We start from the raw sequence: 17454 nt of genomic DNA, 5'->3' as shown, positions 1-17454 counted from the left end.
CCCTTGTTTGCTTCTCTGTTCCAGGTTAAGATAGCCATGTTGCATTACCTCAATAGTCTGATTATTCACATGGCGTCCTCCGACTTTGTAAATACAATGGATGTCCGGTTAGCAGTCTCTAGAATCATCACATGGACAACAGAACCAAAGAATACAGAAGTTAGAAAAGTAAGTTTGACTTCGGTTGGGATGTTTGTGTAGTAGATTGAATGGTAGGACATAACGTGAACGGAAAAATGGGTGTCCCATTTTGATAGGTTCTGCTCGGGTTCGATTCCCCACATGGGTACAATGTGCGAAGCCCATTTCTGGTGTTTCCCGCAGTGATATTGCTGAAATATTGATAAAAGTGGCGTAAAACTAAACTCACTCACTTATAGGTTCAGCCTTTCACTATTAGGAGTTGCTGGCTTCAGGCATGCCAGAAAGGTTGTGACCTGCAGCAGTTCAAGTCCCTGATTTACCCTGATTTACCCTGATTATTTGTCTGAGCACCTGTGTTTGTAACCCGTGAAGATCCGGGTTAGCATGAGCCTTCAGTAACCCATGATTGTCGTAAGAGGCGACTAACTTGATCGGGTGGTCCGGCTCGCTGGCTTGGTTGACACATGTCATTGTATCCCAATTGAGCAGATTGATGCTCATGCTGTTGATCGCTGGATTGTCTGGTCCAGACTCAATTATTTACAGACGCCTCCATATAGCTGGCCTATTGCTGAGTTCAGCGTAAAACTCACACACTCATTCACTCACTCACTCACTCACCTGTGTTAGTAAGCAAGGTGATAAACACAACACCACTGTTCTCCCACATTCAGCTGACACACTGTTTTTACTGAGATATTGGTCAGAGCAGCTTGAACCAAGCATCACGTGTACCATCCATGTGTGTTCCAGGCTGCCCAGCTAGTCCTCATAGGTCTCTTCAACTTGAATGCCCCAGAGTTTTCCCTCATGCTATCAGCGTTGCCCAAAGCATTCCAAGTAAGTAACTCACATACTATCAAGTATTTGTTTGTTCTTAAAGTTATTTGTTATTTTGGACATGTTTACAAGGATAGATACAAGGATAGATAGTCTTTTCATTGTAAATAAGCTACTGAAACAATCAAGAGTAATAATACTGCAAGTACAAGAAGAAATATGGGCACTCACCTTCAGATTGCTTGTGTGTTCCAGGGTTAAAAACTAAGTTTTGTTTTCACTTGTCTGGAACAATGATCTCTTACAGTGGTAAAGTGGTATTCCTCCAGTACTTGATGAACTTTACTTTTCTCAGACTTTAGATCCGTGTTTTAATATTTGTGTGATTGCTGATATAGTGTAGTTCTCTGACTTGAAGAACTGTCATCAGCTGGTACGGTTTCCTGGGTAACAACTGTTGATCACTGGATTGTCTGGTCCAGACTCGATTATTTACAGACCGCTGCCATATAGCTGGAATATTGCTGAGTGCGGCGTAAAACTAAACTCTCTCTCTCTCCTGGGTAACAAGTTAAAGTGATGCTTTGATTTATATTTTCTTCCCTCTGATTAAGAATAGCATCGTAAAAATTCTGTTGATCAAGAACCTGTGCCTGTAACACATATGAATATTTTTTTAAAGGATGGTGCCACTAAGATATTACACAACCACATTCGCACAACGAGCGAACCAATGGATGTACTGTCTCCCCGCAATGCAGCCAGCCCTGGGCAGCAGAGGAGCCGGCCTCCATCTCGGTCAAGTATCGGCCATCCAGATGAGTTTGAGACGGAGAACTTGAATCCAGAGGACATTTACAATTCCATTAAAAAGACTTCTGCTGACATCCAAAATCTTAGCATAAACAGCAAACTGGACCATTACGATGATATTAAAAAGAAACGTGAGTTCACATCGCAGGATTCTGGGATTCAGGACTTACGGAACGACAGCCCCGATGCTGTGGATGGTGGGAAGAGGGCACTGCATTATAACCCGTCACACTACCAGGAGGAAGTCAGGAATAGGGTGAGTTGACCGGATGAGTTGACTAGATGAATTGACCGGATGAGTTGACTAGATGAGTTGACTAGATGAGTTGACCAGATGAGTTGACTAGATGAGTTGACTAGATGAGTTGACTAGATGAGTTGACCGGATGAGTTGACTAGATGAATTGATCAGATGAGTTGACTAGATGAGTTGACCGGCTGTGTTGACTAGATGAAGTGACTAGATAAGTTGACTAGATGAATTGACCGGCTGTGTTGACTAGATGAGTTGACCGGCTGAGTTGACTAGATGAGTTGACCGGCTGTGTTGACTAAATGAGTTGACCAGATTAGTTAACTAGATGAATTGACCAGATGTGTTGACTACTTGATGGGTTGACTAGATGAGTTGACCAGATTAGTTGACGAGATGAATTGACCAGATGTGTTGACTAGATGATGGGTTGACTAGATGAATTGACCAGATAAGTTGACGAGATGAATTGACCGGATGAGTTGACTAGATGAGCTGACCAGTAGACTTGAAATGTTGATGCTGCTCATTGTATATGCTTTTGTTTTCTCGACTAATGGGATCGAGTGGTTATGCTCGCTGACTTGGTTGACGCATGTCATCGTATCCCAATTGCGTAGATCGATGTTCATGCTTTTGATCACTGGATTGTCTAGTAGAGACTCGTATATTTATGGACCGCTGCCATATAGCTGGATTATTGCCGAATGCAGCGTTACGCAACAACCAACCAACCTTTGTCTTTTGTTTCATTTCTCTTATATGAGAAGTAAATGAAGTCTTATCCTCCAAGATGGCTAGTCTGTTATTGCAGCAGGATCTCCTTCTATAGTACCTACTGAATGCTGGACCAAAACAATCTGATATGAATAAATAAATCAATAGAGCGTTGGTCATTGAATGTGGAACTGATAGATTATATTCACAGTATTATGCACCCCCTCACTCACTCCCCTTGTTCAAGAACTCACTAATTGTGGTTTACATTCACGTCATGTTCTGTCTTCAGAATGCAATGAATGGCTACAATAACAAGCTTGCCCTGGCCGAGGCAGTGTATGACGGAGAGAATGACTTTTTCAATAAAGGTAAGATGGACAACATGCTGTTCACAGTTGTTTTGGGTTGGTTCTCATTGAAGTTCATTCAGGTAGAGTTAGAATAGACATTTTCATTGATGTAGTTTTACTATATATATTTACATATGCATTGGATTAAGGATGTATAGCTTAGTTAGTCTGTAAACTGTATCAACAAAATATGCATGATCACAGTATTTTTGCAGAAGTCCTTTATGAATTAGATCTAGCAAAATGGCATCACAAGGAGTTTCTCCACCAGGTCATACTTCATGGACACAGTGGTTCCTAACAGCCATCTTGCCACATGCTTGTCATGTGTTGATGAGGGGCAGTGGGGTAGCCTAGTGTTTAAAGCGTTTGCTCGTCACGCCAAAGACCAAGGTTCGTTTCCCCACATGCGTACAATGTGTGAAGCCCATTTCTGGTGCAGAGTAGAATCCCCTTGGCACAACAGGAACTAATAAACATAGGTCGCTTATGTGTTTACAAAAGTAGTAAACATTTACGACCTGCATCAGATTGAGCTTTTCTGTCCACATTAAGCTGACATTGGAATACTGTCCAAAGTGGTGCTAAACACAAGTCACTCACTCATCGCTGTGGTCCATGTACTGTTGCTTCTGGAAACTGATCCACCGATGAGGACACTGTTGTGATATGCCTAAGATGCTACTGTGATGTAACTGAAAAACTGCTGATGTAGCCAACGATGTAATGTTATAATTCATAACAATAATGTTTCACTGTAGCCTGAGACCCATGAAGATCTGGGTTAGAATATTGATCTTCAGTAACCCATGCTTGTCGTAAGAGGCGACTAACGGGATCGGGTGGTCAGGCTCGCTGACTTGATTGACACATATCATTGGTTCCCAATTGCGTAGATAGATGCTCATGCTGTTGATCACCGGATTGTCTGGTCCAGACTCGAATATTTACAGACCACCGCCATATAGCTGGAATATTGCTGAGTGCGACGTAAAACTAAACTCACCCACTCATTGTAGCCCGTAGTGATTAGTCCCACACAACAGTGTATGCACAATAATACACTTACAAATCCTTCATCCATCATCTAAATGTTTTGTGTGGTGATTCTGGTCTTAAATTGTGGTTTTATTTGCTACAGTAGTGTTGTGTATGTGTAGTAGTATTGTCTGTGACGCCGGGTAGAGGTTCATAACAAGGTGTTTTCTATTCAGTTTTTCCCCAGAGAGATATCAAGAGTTGTCGTAATTATTTTTTGAATACCCTTGATTTCCCCCTAGCTCCATGGCACACCCTCTTGCTAGGGTCCCCTTCGTATGGTGAGGATTTTATCATTCAGTCCATATTTTTGTTTGTTTTCTGTTTCATTTCTCTTTGTCTGAAATAAATGTAAGTCTCATCCAGCAAGATGCACAGACGGTTGTTTCTGCCGGAACTCCTCCAGAAGTACCTCCTGATGTTTGTTTGTTTAGAGTGCAATGTTAAAGAACAAATAAACAAACATCAGTGGTACTTACTAAATCCTAGACCAGCACAGTCTGATATTAATACATAGGGTGTTGATCATTGCTTGTAGAACTTAAATACATACATTTACCAGGGCTCCAGATAATTTTTGAACAGTGAGTACGTACTCCTTATTTTTTCAATATAGGAGTACTCGAAAACCTTAAGCCTACATTTAGAGTACTGAATGGAATTGAATGGAGTATCAGTAATCTTGTGTTTCGTTTCATATATGCACCACAACATTGCTAGTCTTGTGTAAACAGGTCAATATACAATAAAACAATACTTTTTCAGATAAATACGTCTGTAAATGATTCTAAGACAGTACACCATTGCCGTGGTGCGTATCTGCTATGTTTTATAAATTATTTCCTACCGTATCGTGCAATATTTTTATCCGTACATACGCCGATACGGCCCTTATCTGGAGCCCTGCATTTACCATAATATGCACCCCCTGACCAACTTCTCAACCAATCTGTATAACCTCCCAAATCAAAGTCATATTTTATTGGTCATATTACAGATCATTTCGCAGTAAACACAAAATGTAATAGGTGCAAAATTATGGATTTTCAACTGTCAAAGCAAATTTTACTTGTGTATTTTTTTTGTTTATTTATATAAAATGCTAGTCAACTTTCATTCCTTTGGAAATGTTAATGGTATTAAATATCAGGATAGCTATCAATAGCGGAAAAGTCTGTGAATCTTGTTGGATGAAAGACTGGACTATCGATTTTGTTACCACTGTCTTCATCACCTCTGGTGTAAGGCATGTCTGTGTGGGGTACTGGTATATTTGTCTCTGGGGTCCCTCGAGCAGCAACACGCCCCTCCCATCTCTCCCTGGGATGTTGGTGAGAGGATTGAAGCATGTTGCCCCAAATGTGTTCAGAGATCACGCAACTGTTGATATCATTTACAGAGTCGCTATCTGGATATTACTTGAAGTAATTCTTATTTCAAACAAGAAATAATGTGATCAATTTTACAGTTTGGAATGTTTGGTGTTTCTGAATAATTTCTTGAAAATTACATGATAAAGTTATTTAAAATAGTCTACGAACTGATTTATAAAATTCCTCATGTTAATCCCAGGTTGGTGGTTAATTTGGCACATTTTACCTCTTAACGTGAAAAGATTAAGTCGTCAATATATATAATATATATATATTGTTGAACAAGTGTTGTTCATTTCACCAAGTTTTCATCTGTCATGTTTGCTGTTATTAATATTGTGTGCTCTCCATGCAGAAAGTACACCAATTCTAATCTTGTGTCAACGTAATCTTCATTGCACTCAACACTTTCAGGGATGTTCAACAACACCGATAACTGACACCACTAGGAATGGATGTTGTCACTTTCATTTCTCACTGTTGTTATATTCTTGAGATTAACTTTGAATTGCACACAGAGGTTTTCATAACCTCATACAACCTCTTTGGCATGCTGCTTGCAAAACACACCAGGCATACTAGCATTTTATGGGAGCTTCATCAAAAAACATTGCACCAACCTCCGCTCCATTAAATTTTCAAGATTTATAGCCGGCTTTGAATATGTGTAACAACAAAGATTCACCTGTTTAATCAATATTGTAAGCTTTCTAGACATTCATCATTATTTATGTGACATGACTGGTTTAAAATTCCATTAAGTTTCAAGAAGACATGTCATGTCATGTTCGAACACTGAAAATGGAGATTACGCTTTTGTCGCTTGGAGCATGAATTTTTTAGATTGCTGTAGCATTGAGATGTTGTCATCTTGCCTGCATGCGTCATTGTAAAAGATGAATAGTGTTTCATTTATTTATAACATCGTCATCCATCATCAATCATCTTGCCAACCTGGCCTGGAAAGAATGTTTATTACATTTATGATTGAATGTCATGAGAACAGGTGTAAAGACATTGTTTGTGTTCATGGTATGTCTTTCATCAACATGGTGAATTCACAGGTGCTTCATGCTGGGGATGAAATTAATACTTCACTAACAAGCTCTGAATCAGTTTTGTCAGACTGACATAGATTTGTTTGGTGACATCAAGTGCTTTTGTAGCTCTTGTTCCTGGATGTTGAAGACATCAGATGCTGGTTTTATGCCCAAACCCATGAATTATTTAGGGCTTTTTAGACAATTTTCTAGTAGACTTTATGTATCACTTTGAAAACCTAGCAACTTTATGTATCACCCTAGCAACTAAATTTCATCTGGAGGAGAATGGCCCAGTTGTCTGAGACTATTTGCCACTATTCACTGTACAGAGTTATGCCCCTTTTTGTGCCAGGAGTCAGTGACTGTGTTTAATTGATTCATTATGATGCTTGGTATGTCATCACCGTCAATCAATGATGTGTATGAGTTTGGAGTATCTGCTTGTCTGAAGCTGATAGAATAAATACTGTTCAACAGAAGTAAAACTAACCTTTTTCCATTTCTGAATGTCAGAAACAATGCAACATGATACAGACATATCACAAAATCTTCATGCATCCGTGTATCATTTTTTTACCCGAACTTAACTTTTTCCCAAACATCCTTGTAACAGACCGTACCTTGCTAAGATCTGTTGCCCAAGCTTATGTGTACCGTGATACAGCTCTGTTGCCCTGGCATCTGTATGTCTTCATTCCAAGATAGGAAGGATGGTTTGTAACTTGGTTAACATCTTCGCTTATCAGGCTGAAAATCCCGGTTCGATTCCCCATAAGGGTACAATTTGTGAAGCCCATTTTTGGTGTCCTCCACTGTAATATTTTGCAACATTTCTAAAAGCAGTGTTGGGCAGTGGGGTAGTCCAGTACTTAAAGCGTTCTCCCGTCATGTGTGAAGCCCATTTCTGGTGTTCCCCTGCTGTGATGTTGCTGGAATATTGCTAAAAGCAGAGTAAAACTAAACTCGCTCTAAGATCAGTGAAAAACAATACCCACTCCCTAGCTTCTTACATACCAGGAACTCTATACCAGCAACTGTGCACCATGATTTAACACTGCAGGTCAGGACCACTGTAAGAACAAGTGGGAGGTACCACTGTAGGAACAAGTGGGAGGTACTGTGGATGTGTTGATGAAGGGATACTGTGTGTTGAAGGAGTATGCCATAAGACAGTGTGGACTGGAGCTGACTGCTCTTTATATGTTGTAGGTTCGTCACCAGACCAGGGTGAACTCATCAGTGAGATTCTTAATGAGTTATCAAATCACAATGAACGGTAAGTACATTCTCACTGGACAGTACTGGATAACAGGGTTTCCTACTCCTGGACGTTGACTGATTGTCATCCAACAATTCCTACTTTTCAGTTGCTGATACAGAACAGTGTCTTATAAGTGATAAATCATGACAATGTGCTTATGTGATTTGACATGTTTCAAGTTGATTTGCGAGAGATCATATGATTTTATAGCCTTTTATGCAAACTTGGCAGAAAAAATATTTTTGACATCCTTGAAGTCTGGAAAAATAAACTTGGACAGTTTATTTGACAATGGACAGAGATACCTAGTTCAGATTTTCAAGAAAAGTTTATGATGCTGTTATGAGAAACCTGAACTTGTGTCTGCTTTCCTCTGATATTATTAGGCGCATTGGGGTAGCCTAGTGGTTAAAATGCTTGCTTGTCACACGGAAGACCCAGGTTTGATTCCCCACATGGGTACAATGTGTGAAGCCCATTTTCTGGTGTCCCCCGTCGTGATATTGCTGGAATATTGCATAAAAGCGGTGTAAAACCATACTCACTCACTCTGATATTATTAAGTTTACACAGTTGGATATGATGCAATCACTGTCCATGGCCCTGTTTCACAAAGCTCTCATAAGCCTAAGATCTCGTAACTTTTCTCATAGCAATGGTACCTCCTATACTGTAGCATAGACTTATGACAGTCGTAGCGCTACGATAGCTTTGTGAAACGGGACCCTGACCTGTAACCTTTTAGAAGACCCATTGTACAATACATTGATCGGCAACCCCATGTATTGTGATATGTATTATACATTATAAGAACTGGATGTGGACATGCATCGTATCGCACCCATATTATTGGCATACCAATATCGTATAGTTAACCCCCTTGTCCAGTCTTGTTGTGTATGTACTGATTCACTGTGTCTTCTTTCCAGGAATTCGGAGCGTCAGAAAGCGATGATCACCTTGATGGAGATCACCCGCGATGACCAGTTCGGTCTGTGGGATGAGCACTTCAAGACTATACTGCTTATCCTGCTAGAAACTTTAGGAGACAATGATGTAAGACATTGTGATTTCAGAATGCTTAGTTCATTCGTTTTTCTCACTGTTATATTTACTGCAACAAGTAGATCTGTGATAACATGTTTGTGCTTGGAACTTGACCAAGATGGTAGAAGTTGGAATTCTTTGGTTTTCTGTGTTACAAGAGTTGTCAGTTGTTGTTTTTTGAGTTCGGCATTCTGAAACTCCAGGGGCGGTGGGGTAGCCTAGTGGTTAAAGTGTTCACTTGTCACACCAAAGGCCATGGGTACAATGTGAAGCCTTTTTCTGGTGTCCCAAACTGTGGTATTGCTGGAATGTTGCTAAAAGTGGTGTAAAAACTCACTCATTCACTTTTCCCCATGGAGATCCATGAGCACAGGAAATGTGTATAGAGCATCCTCCCAAGGAGCAGAAGGCTGATGGTTCAGTCCCCAGCCTCATCATACCCAGAGACATTAAAACATGGAACTTGTTGTTGCCCTGCCTGTAGTAGAGACAGGTCAGCTTGGAGTCAGTAAATAGTGTCTGAGCAGGGGGTTCATGTTATGAGTGGTATCTCACATAGACATGTCTTGAGTTGTTGAATGTATTGAATAATGGATCCTTTTCACTTGCTGTCACTCTGACTGATATGTGTTTTGTTTTAACCAACAGAGTCAGATCCGAGCTTTAGCCATTAAAGTTCTGAGGGAAATTCTGAAGAAGCAGCCAGACCGATTCAAGGATTACTCCGAGTTGACCATCTTGAGAATACTTGAGGCTCACAAAGATCCAGCCAAGGAGGTAATTTTGCCATGTGTAATATTTATGTCTTGGAGAATGTGGGACTGACTGACTGACTGACTCACTCAGGGTTTCATTTGTTCATGATACAATGTGTTATACCATCACCACACACTCATACACACTGGTATTCAACTACTCACTCACTCACTGCATACTCATTCACTCATGATACACTTGATCATACCATCACCACACACTCATACACACTGATTCAACTCACTCACTCACTCACTCACTGACTGCATACACTCATTCGTTCATGATACACTTGCTCACACCATCACCACATGCTCATACACACTGATTCAACTCACTCACTCACTCACTTCAGCCTCTTTGTACCCTGTTTCCAGAGTGTTATATTGGATCTTCACAAACCCTCTTTCAGAGCCCAGAATGTTAAGTCTATCAATATACATTAATATACAGCTGAAACCTGTCAAAGCTGATACCCAAGACAGTCTGGGGAACACAAAGTGAGTGCTGTGACCCTGTAGGTTGCCGCCACCACGGAGAGAGCAGTGACTTCACAACCCATGCACATCTCTCATGTTTCACACCACCATGAATGACGGGTGTCTTACGGCCATTTAGTCTACAGTCACATAGTTCACTTGGAATTAATCCCTACCCATTCCCTTATCATCCAAGTTTAATATCATCTGATGACCTTCCCAGTATACGGTTCACTACATTGTCTTAACCCTTGCTACTGCTGCACTGCTGGGGCTTAAAATTATAAATCAAGAATGTTTCACTTAGTCTATAAGGGGTGGTGGGGCAGTGGTTAAAGTATTCACTTGTCCCGCCAAAGACCCGGGTTCGATTCCACACATGGGTATAATGTGTGAAGCCCATTTCTGGTGTCCCCTGCCATTATATCGCTAAAAATGGCATAAAACCAAACTCACTCGCTCACTAAATCAATAGCTATAATGATGCAAAGTTTGAAAAATTTAACAAAAAATCTATGAATCAAACTTGAAACATTGTAAGTAAAACTTTATAAACAAGTCTTCATTTGAGGTATTTCGTAAAACAATGCATGTTCTGGTATTTCTTAAAAGATGTTAAAATATATTGTTGATGGGGCTTATCATGTTTGAAAGGTCAAAGCCAATGCCAATATTTGATCCTGTAACTCATCAGATATGAAAATCAAATCTATCCCTATCACACAGTCTCAAATCTCTGTGTTGAACCATGAAGGGTTAAAAGGATGGGTACTGCAATATAACGTGATGTCTACTTTAGCCCTGTCCATTTTACACATGATATATACAATTAGGTCTTCAAACACAGCTTAGGTACAAGATGTTCTAAATCATTTGATGATAGCTTAGGGTAATGCTAGAGGCAGCAACGGAACTTGACACCGAGGCAGTTTTAGCTGGTTCTCTATCAAGGTCTGATTAAAGATGCTAGTTGGTATTGTAGAGAGGAGGCTGCATGATGTAGGGAGGAGTTGAGTCTGCATCAAGTTTCATGCTGAATACTTGGTTTGTCGTCTTCCTTTGTGCCTTGTCTTATGGGGTGTAACTTACTGATCTAGACTGGAGGTAAGGGAAGTGGAGGGTTAGAGATTTACTTTGCACATGCAGGAAATGGAGATTAGTGTTTCAGATTGGGTTTGGGAATTTATGTCTTGAAACTGAAAAAAAATATTTCAATTATTTTTAATCCCAGTTGATAAGATTTTGTTGATTTGTGTTGTGATGGTAAGTAGAGACACTGCTTGCCAGCATTCTGGGTTACATCTCTACTCTGACATAGCTCAGGCAATCCTCACTCAAATTGCTATGGATATTTCCTTGCTTGCAGTACGACGTTAAACCCAATTTCACCTCACCTCACCTCACCTCCTAGCTTGGAGGGCAATGGGGTAGCCTAGTGGTTAAAGCGTCATGCTGAAGACCCAGGTTCAATTTCCCACATGGGTACAATGTGTGAAGCCCATTTCTGTTATCTTCAGCTCATCATGTAACTTTCTTTGATGCTTTGTTTCCCCACCATTGTACATTGTTATTGTTATCCCATTATCTTATCTTGTATATATACTGGTGTACCCCATCATTCCCCCATATGCTTGAAAACGGTATAAGAACCTATACTGAAACGTGCTATTGTTAAGATAAAGAAGTTGATCATCCATAAAGTTGTGTCATCTCTGTTGGAATATCATTGAAAAGCACAGAAACAAACTTACTTCACTCTCTTGTCTCTTATATCTTTGTATATATACTGTGTACCCCACCTCCTCTTATCCTCTATCCTCCCTCGGCTCAGCTCACTCACTCACTCACTCACTCACTCACTCACTCACTCACTTGTCTGCTCCTTGTCTGCTCCCTCCCTCCCTCGCTCACTCACTCACTCACGCTCGGCTCACTTGTCTGCTCCCTCCCTCCCTCGGCTCACTCACTCACTCACTCCTCTCGGCTCACTTGTCTGCTCCTTGTCTGCTCCCTCCTCACTCACACTCCTGGCTCACTTGTCTGCTCCCTCACTCCCTCCCTCACTCACTCACTCACTCACTCACTCACTCACTCACTCACTCACTCACTCTGACTCCAGAGATGCTGGTTAGCTTAGAAAACATATTCAGCCCAGTGGTTGTCTCACCTCCTACGTTATACAGTGTGTGAGCTGCATTACATCCAGCATGTGTTCCAAGTCTCAAGTGTTGTACACACTGTGATCATGACTCGGGCTGTGAAAGGCCAGTCGCCAGGATCTTGCCATCTTCATCGACTGAGTATCACTGTAGTCAGGTGTCGTGTTTATGTGCCATCACCAGTGAGGTCTGGCAGGTACTGACTAGGACTCCCCAGATATCTGGTTGCTAGCCTGGCATAGAGCAAGTAACCACGACCCAGCACAGGTTGACACCTTGTGGTGAGGGGGAACACTCTGTTGCCCTTTACTCACTTCACTGCTCCTTACTGGCTGTGAAGGAGAATCCTTAATCCACAGTACTGTCGTGTAGGAGTTTCATTCGAAATGTTCCCTGTGATAAAGACTGGGAAAGATTTGATTATTTCTCTCGCAGCAACTTCAGATTTGTGAATTGGCAGTCATGTGTTGACACATGTCGTGGTTCAGTGAACACACAGTTCTGTGGTTTAGGTGAACCTGAGAAGGTTGTGCACGACCAGTCTGGGTGATGCTGTTTTTGTTCAGCAACTTCTCAGGTCTCTTTTCTTTATCACCTGCTGTGGCAGGGGTTCTGTGACTGGTGAAAACAACACCTACATGTTACTATGAACATATATATCTACCATGATACTCAGTGAGATATGGGAGTATTGGTGAATATCTATGGCAGCATGTTGTCATTGTTGAATCAGCCATCACTAAATTAGGGAATATAGATGTTCAGTCAGTGAACAGCAGAAAATCTTGCATGCATGCATTTTAAGAGTGGAAATGTGTCCCAGATTGTTTCTCTTGGCCGTTCAGTACTTGTCAGCACCGTTGATCGATGCACATGCTGTTGATCAATGGATTGTCTGATCCAGATTTGATTCTTTACAGATCAGCACCACATAGCTAGAATATTGCTGTGTGTGGCATTGAACAACAAACTATCATGCAAAACTTGTCAGAACAATAATACCTGCAGTAATAGTCAACACCTGTTGTGCCTAACTTCATCCACTATGCATTCACAAAGCACACATAGAGCTGAATGTTTTCATGTATGAATGTGAGAAGTCTTCATGACTAGATGTTACTTGGGATGGTGATGTGTTGCAGGTGGTGTTGTCAGCGGAGGCGTGTGCTGATACCCTGTCTACAGCCATCCCAGCAGAGCAGTGCATGAGGATCCTCAACCAGATAGTGCAGACAGCACACTACCCTGTCATCCTGGCCGGAATCAAGATGCAGACAAAGGTTGGTCATGTGACTCCTCGAGGAAATGTCTAAAGTGACACGGCGAATACCAGCACAGGGAAAAAGTATAAGTCTGGACAGAGATTTGTTACGAAATGCTTCAGATAGCTGTAATCCAATATTGCCTCAAAATGATGATGACCTTATGATGTTTGAAATTAAGCTCCACATCATATCCATAGTTAAATGTAAAGAGTTCAGAAATCCAAGGACTTCAGAGAGTCAAGGACACGGTTTAGTTTCTGTGATTGCTCTATACCTGGTCCATCTTTGTTATAGAAGATGAGGCTTGGGAGTAGCTGCATGTTTCTGTGTTTTTTTCAGAGAAACCTGTGTTGATAGTATTATGTTTTGAGACATTTGTCCATTTTGTTACAGGTGGTGGAGAGGCTGGACAAGGAGTTTCTGGAGAAGATGCTGGCAGATGTAGTCCCAGGTTTACTCAGGGTGAGTCCACAGTCCTTCATGCTGCAGGGGGTGTCACAGCTTGTATCAATGGGATTTGCTGATCATGGGTTTGAATCTGAGACTTTCATTATTTTGAAGATTGTCTGTAAGACGTATTCTGTGATTGTAAATTTCATTAAAGTAGTAAATGGACTTCCTACTCACTTTGGCATCAAATATTGTAAAGTCATTTATTTCTTTGTGGTAAACACTACTTCCTGAAGTTATTAGAGCTGTTCAGTAGCAACAAGCAAGGTGACAGTGTTGACTGATTGTGTTCCAGGGTTACGATGCTCAGGAAAGCATGGTGCGGAAGGCCAGTGTTTTCTGTCTAGTTGCAATACACCTGGGGGTGGGGGAGGTGCTGAGGCCATACCTACAGGAGCTGTCGGGAAGCAAGGTGAGGGGGAGCTACTGTATTCTACACATTGCATTGTTGTAATTCTGTTGAACATCTGATGTCTGTTGTCTTACCGGACCACCTCACATATCTCCTCACATATTGTGTCCTCATATCCTGGTTTTCACACACTGACCACATCAAAAGTAATTGTTTTCTTAAGTGTAAACTGTAAGCATAGAAATATGTGTTGTAGAACGTTTAGGTTTTGAAAACTTTATTGATGCCATTTTTTCCTTATTTTGTGGTCATGTACACCTGATAATAATTGTTAAATCAGTCCCCAGTTTGAGCTGTTTTCATGTCCTTGGCCAATATACAGCTGATAAAATGAAATGTTTCTTAGGTGGTCATGAATAACACATTCATGTATTTGAGTTTGTTGGTGTGTGCACTGATTATTTTTGCCCCAGTAATGTTAAGGTGGCATGTGAAGGGATTGCACCTGTTGATTAGCCTGACACATTATTCTACCCTGATGTTCCAGATGAAGCTCCTGAACCTGTACATCAAGAAAGCCCAGGCCCAGAAGGATGACCCACGCAGCGTCCAGTCACCAGTTATGTCTGACACGTGACACTTCCACCATCAACTCCTGTAGCAACGAGTGCTGTGCCGTGTGAAACACACCCACCTAGCCTGCGATTGGCTCCACACCGGCCAATCAGACTGCTGTATTCCAATCACATGACTACCCATCAGCCAGTCAAACGGAAAAAGAAAATAATTAAAAAAAAGACTTGTGGCCTTTTCCATGTAGAACCGAAGTGCTAGCCGACATTGTGATTCTCATATGCACACCTAAAAGTGAGAACTGTCTGCTAATGTCTGTTCCTGCTGCTAGGGCTTGGTCTATAGCGCTATCACTGTATCCGTGTCAGTGTGGCATCTTCCTGGCTTGCTTCCATCCATACTTGGTCGTAGTGTTCCCAAACAGAACGGAAATACTTTAGGTTTATTCTGGACACTGGATAGGACAAGCCACTATTTGATGCAATGAAATGTTTATGATATACCTTTTCATACTTATCTGTAGCACAGATATGACCATGGAGTTTTTACATGTATGAATGTGATACCAGAAAATAGAGCTTTCTGTGTCATTTTAATTCATTTTTTGGGCACTGTAACTTGTTCATGTTCTCAGTATGCGAATAAGTTGTTTGTGTCATCAGTAAAGGCCAGGTCATTCTCACAGACAATTGTAATATTTCTTGATTCAGTGTGTAAGTCATTCTGTCATTTACGTAAAATAGTTAACATTTTTACATATTCATAAATGGATACGGTAGGTTACTATCTTAAAATAGTCAAGCTTAATGACCAAGATAACTAGGAAACCAGATGGTTCAAGCAATATAATTTGAGAACATGTTAAAATTAAGCAATAAACGTTTGTCCATCCTATGCATTTGAGGTTAATAGACGAGTTTTAAGCTAGTGATTGACGTTCAGTGCATTTGACATGGAGAAATCTATGTACGGATCATCAACAACATGTACACCTTTTCACATAGATCAAATTCATTTAACTTACTGCTCATGATGTCGTGGACATAGTGATTTTTATATCCAGTTATTTATTCAACTCATTTTAAGGTGGTATTTACTGGAGAAAACTTATAACAGCACTATCTGATTTTAGACACAAACATGTATGTTTCTGAGATTAGCGTCTTTGAAATGGTCTCTGTGTCGGGCACAGGGTGAAGACATCGCAACCAACTTGTCTCTGAGAAGATCTCAGATTATCTCACGATATTATTCAAAATAAATCTATATATATATATTGTGTATATGGAGCGTTTGGTACATTTGTAAGGATATGTAGCTTGTTGTTTGAAGTAAACTGAGACAGGCATGTGTATTGTAGTGGCCGACATCTGTCTTGAGCTCAGTGTATTATACTGTACAGAACTAATGTGTATACTGAATTGTACATTTTATTCAGAGTGGCATGGCCACAGCATGACGTTCGGGAGGGAGGGAGGGAGTAATCATTGTTCCTATGTGCAGTCTGGGGGGAAAATGTTCAGTGTCACAGAAAACTGTGTGGTGCATGCTTAACTGTGATTGTGTATCTGCCAGTACGCAGAAGATGACTCCAGACCCTCATTCCTGAAGACACCCCCAACTTCATGCCATTTCTCCTGGAGCCAGCATCTTCTGGAGCCATTTCTCCTGGAGCCAATTCTTCTGGAGCCAGCGTCCTCTCATCTGTCTATTTATTGTGCATGTGTCAGAGCTTTCTGTAGTCATTGACTAGTTCTCTACAGGAGGTGGTTCTTCTGTGACCGGTTGATTTTCTCCACCGACTGGATTCTATCCACTGGCTCCATCTGTTTCACTTGACATGTTATCGGAGTGTACACTCAGGACCAGGTGGAGGACATGTGTCTGGGTGTAAGACTGACGGCTGCTTACTGGCAGAGCTGGACTCGTGTGCATGGTACGAATGGAACTGACAGTAGAGAGAGTTGTTGCTGTGACCCTTTAGTGAGTGTACATGCCTCACAATATGATAGCAGTGTATACATATTGTAGCAACTGTGTCAGTTTGTTTTATCTGGTCTTATGTCACGTCAGTTTCTTTAATATATGCTATTATTATTATTATTATATTGATGATATGGCATGTTCTGCTAATAAACAACTCTTAACTATGATTTCCTCTTTTGTTGTGTTTGACTTGGATCTTATGTCTATAGTGAGTAAGTGAGTGAGTGAGTTGGGTTTTATGCTGCTTTTAGCAATATTCCAGCAATGTCACGGCGTGGGACACCAGAAATGGGCTTCACACAACCTACCCATGTGGGGAATCGAACCCGGGCCTTCGGTGTGACGAGCGAACGCATCAACCACTAGGGTACCCCACCGCCCTTACATGGTACACACCCAAATGTCAAATGTCAACGGGTGGATAGATAAAATAACTCTGGAATATTGAGAGGTTCTGTTTCAGCACATGAACTTGGCAACATGCATTCTTTGTCGTTTCTCATCTTACAGATCAAATACAAATAATAAACAAATAAAGCAACATATACAGTACAACCAGAAATTATTGAGAATTTAAAGATTGTAAAAAAATTTAAGTTTTCTAAACTCCTT

General features: G+C 40.9%; 1 protein-coding gene across 22 annotated transcripts in view; it reads left to right on the top strand.

Moving 5' to 3' along the window:
• LOC124288537 (CLIP-associating protein 1-like) overlaps nt 1-17009 on the top strand; it is a 153985-nt gene extending 136976 nt beyond the window's left edge. For 21 of the 22 annotated variants that reach the window (XM_046725071.1, XM_046725062.1, XM_046725070.1 and 18 more), the window contains 12 exons: nt 25-168; nt 898-984; nt 1607-1993; nt 3000-3078; nt 4341-4379; nt 7724-7790; nt 8705-8831; nt 9471-9599; nt 13359-13496; nt 13875-13943; nt 14227-14343; nt 14831-17009. In XM_046725071.1, the coding sequence (XP_046581027.1) occupies nt 25-168; nt 898-984; nt 1607-1993; nt 3000-3078; nt 4341-4379; nt 7724-7790; nt 8705-8831; nt 9471-9599; nt 13359-13496; nt 13875-13943; nt 14227-14343; nt 14831-14920 (1473 nt within the window). In that variant the 3' untranslated portion in view covers nt 14921-17009. The remainder of the gene's footprint in view (nt 1-24; nt 169-897; nt 985-1606; nt 1994-2999; nt 3079-4340; nt 4380-7723; nt 7791-8704; nt 8832-9470; nt 9600-13358; nt 13497-13874; nt 13944-14226; nt 14344-14830) is intronic. The other variant, XM_046725066.1, reaches the window with a different exon arrangement.
• Nucleotides 17010-17454: the final 445 nt, after the last annotated feature.

Source organism: Haliotis rubra, unplaced genomic scaffold, assembly GCF_003918875.1.
Source record: "Haliotis rubra isolate DU_JTF1 unplaced genomic scaffold, ASM391887v1 Scf42, whole genome shotgun sequence".
In the NCBI taxonomy this organism is placed as follows: Eukaryota; Metazoa; Mollusca; class Gastropoda; order Lepetellida; family Haliotidae; genus Haliotis; species Haliotis rubra.
This window is presented reverse-complemented; position numbering and strand designations above follow the sequence as displayed.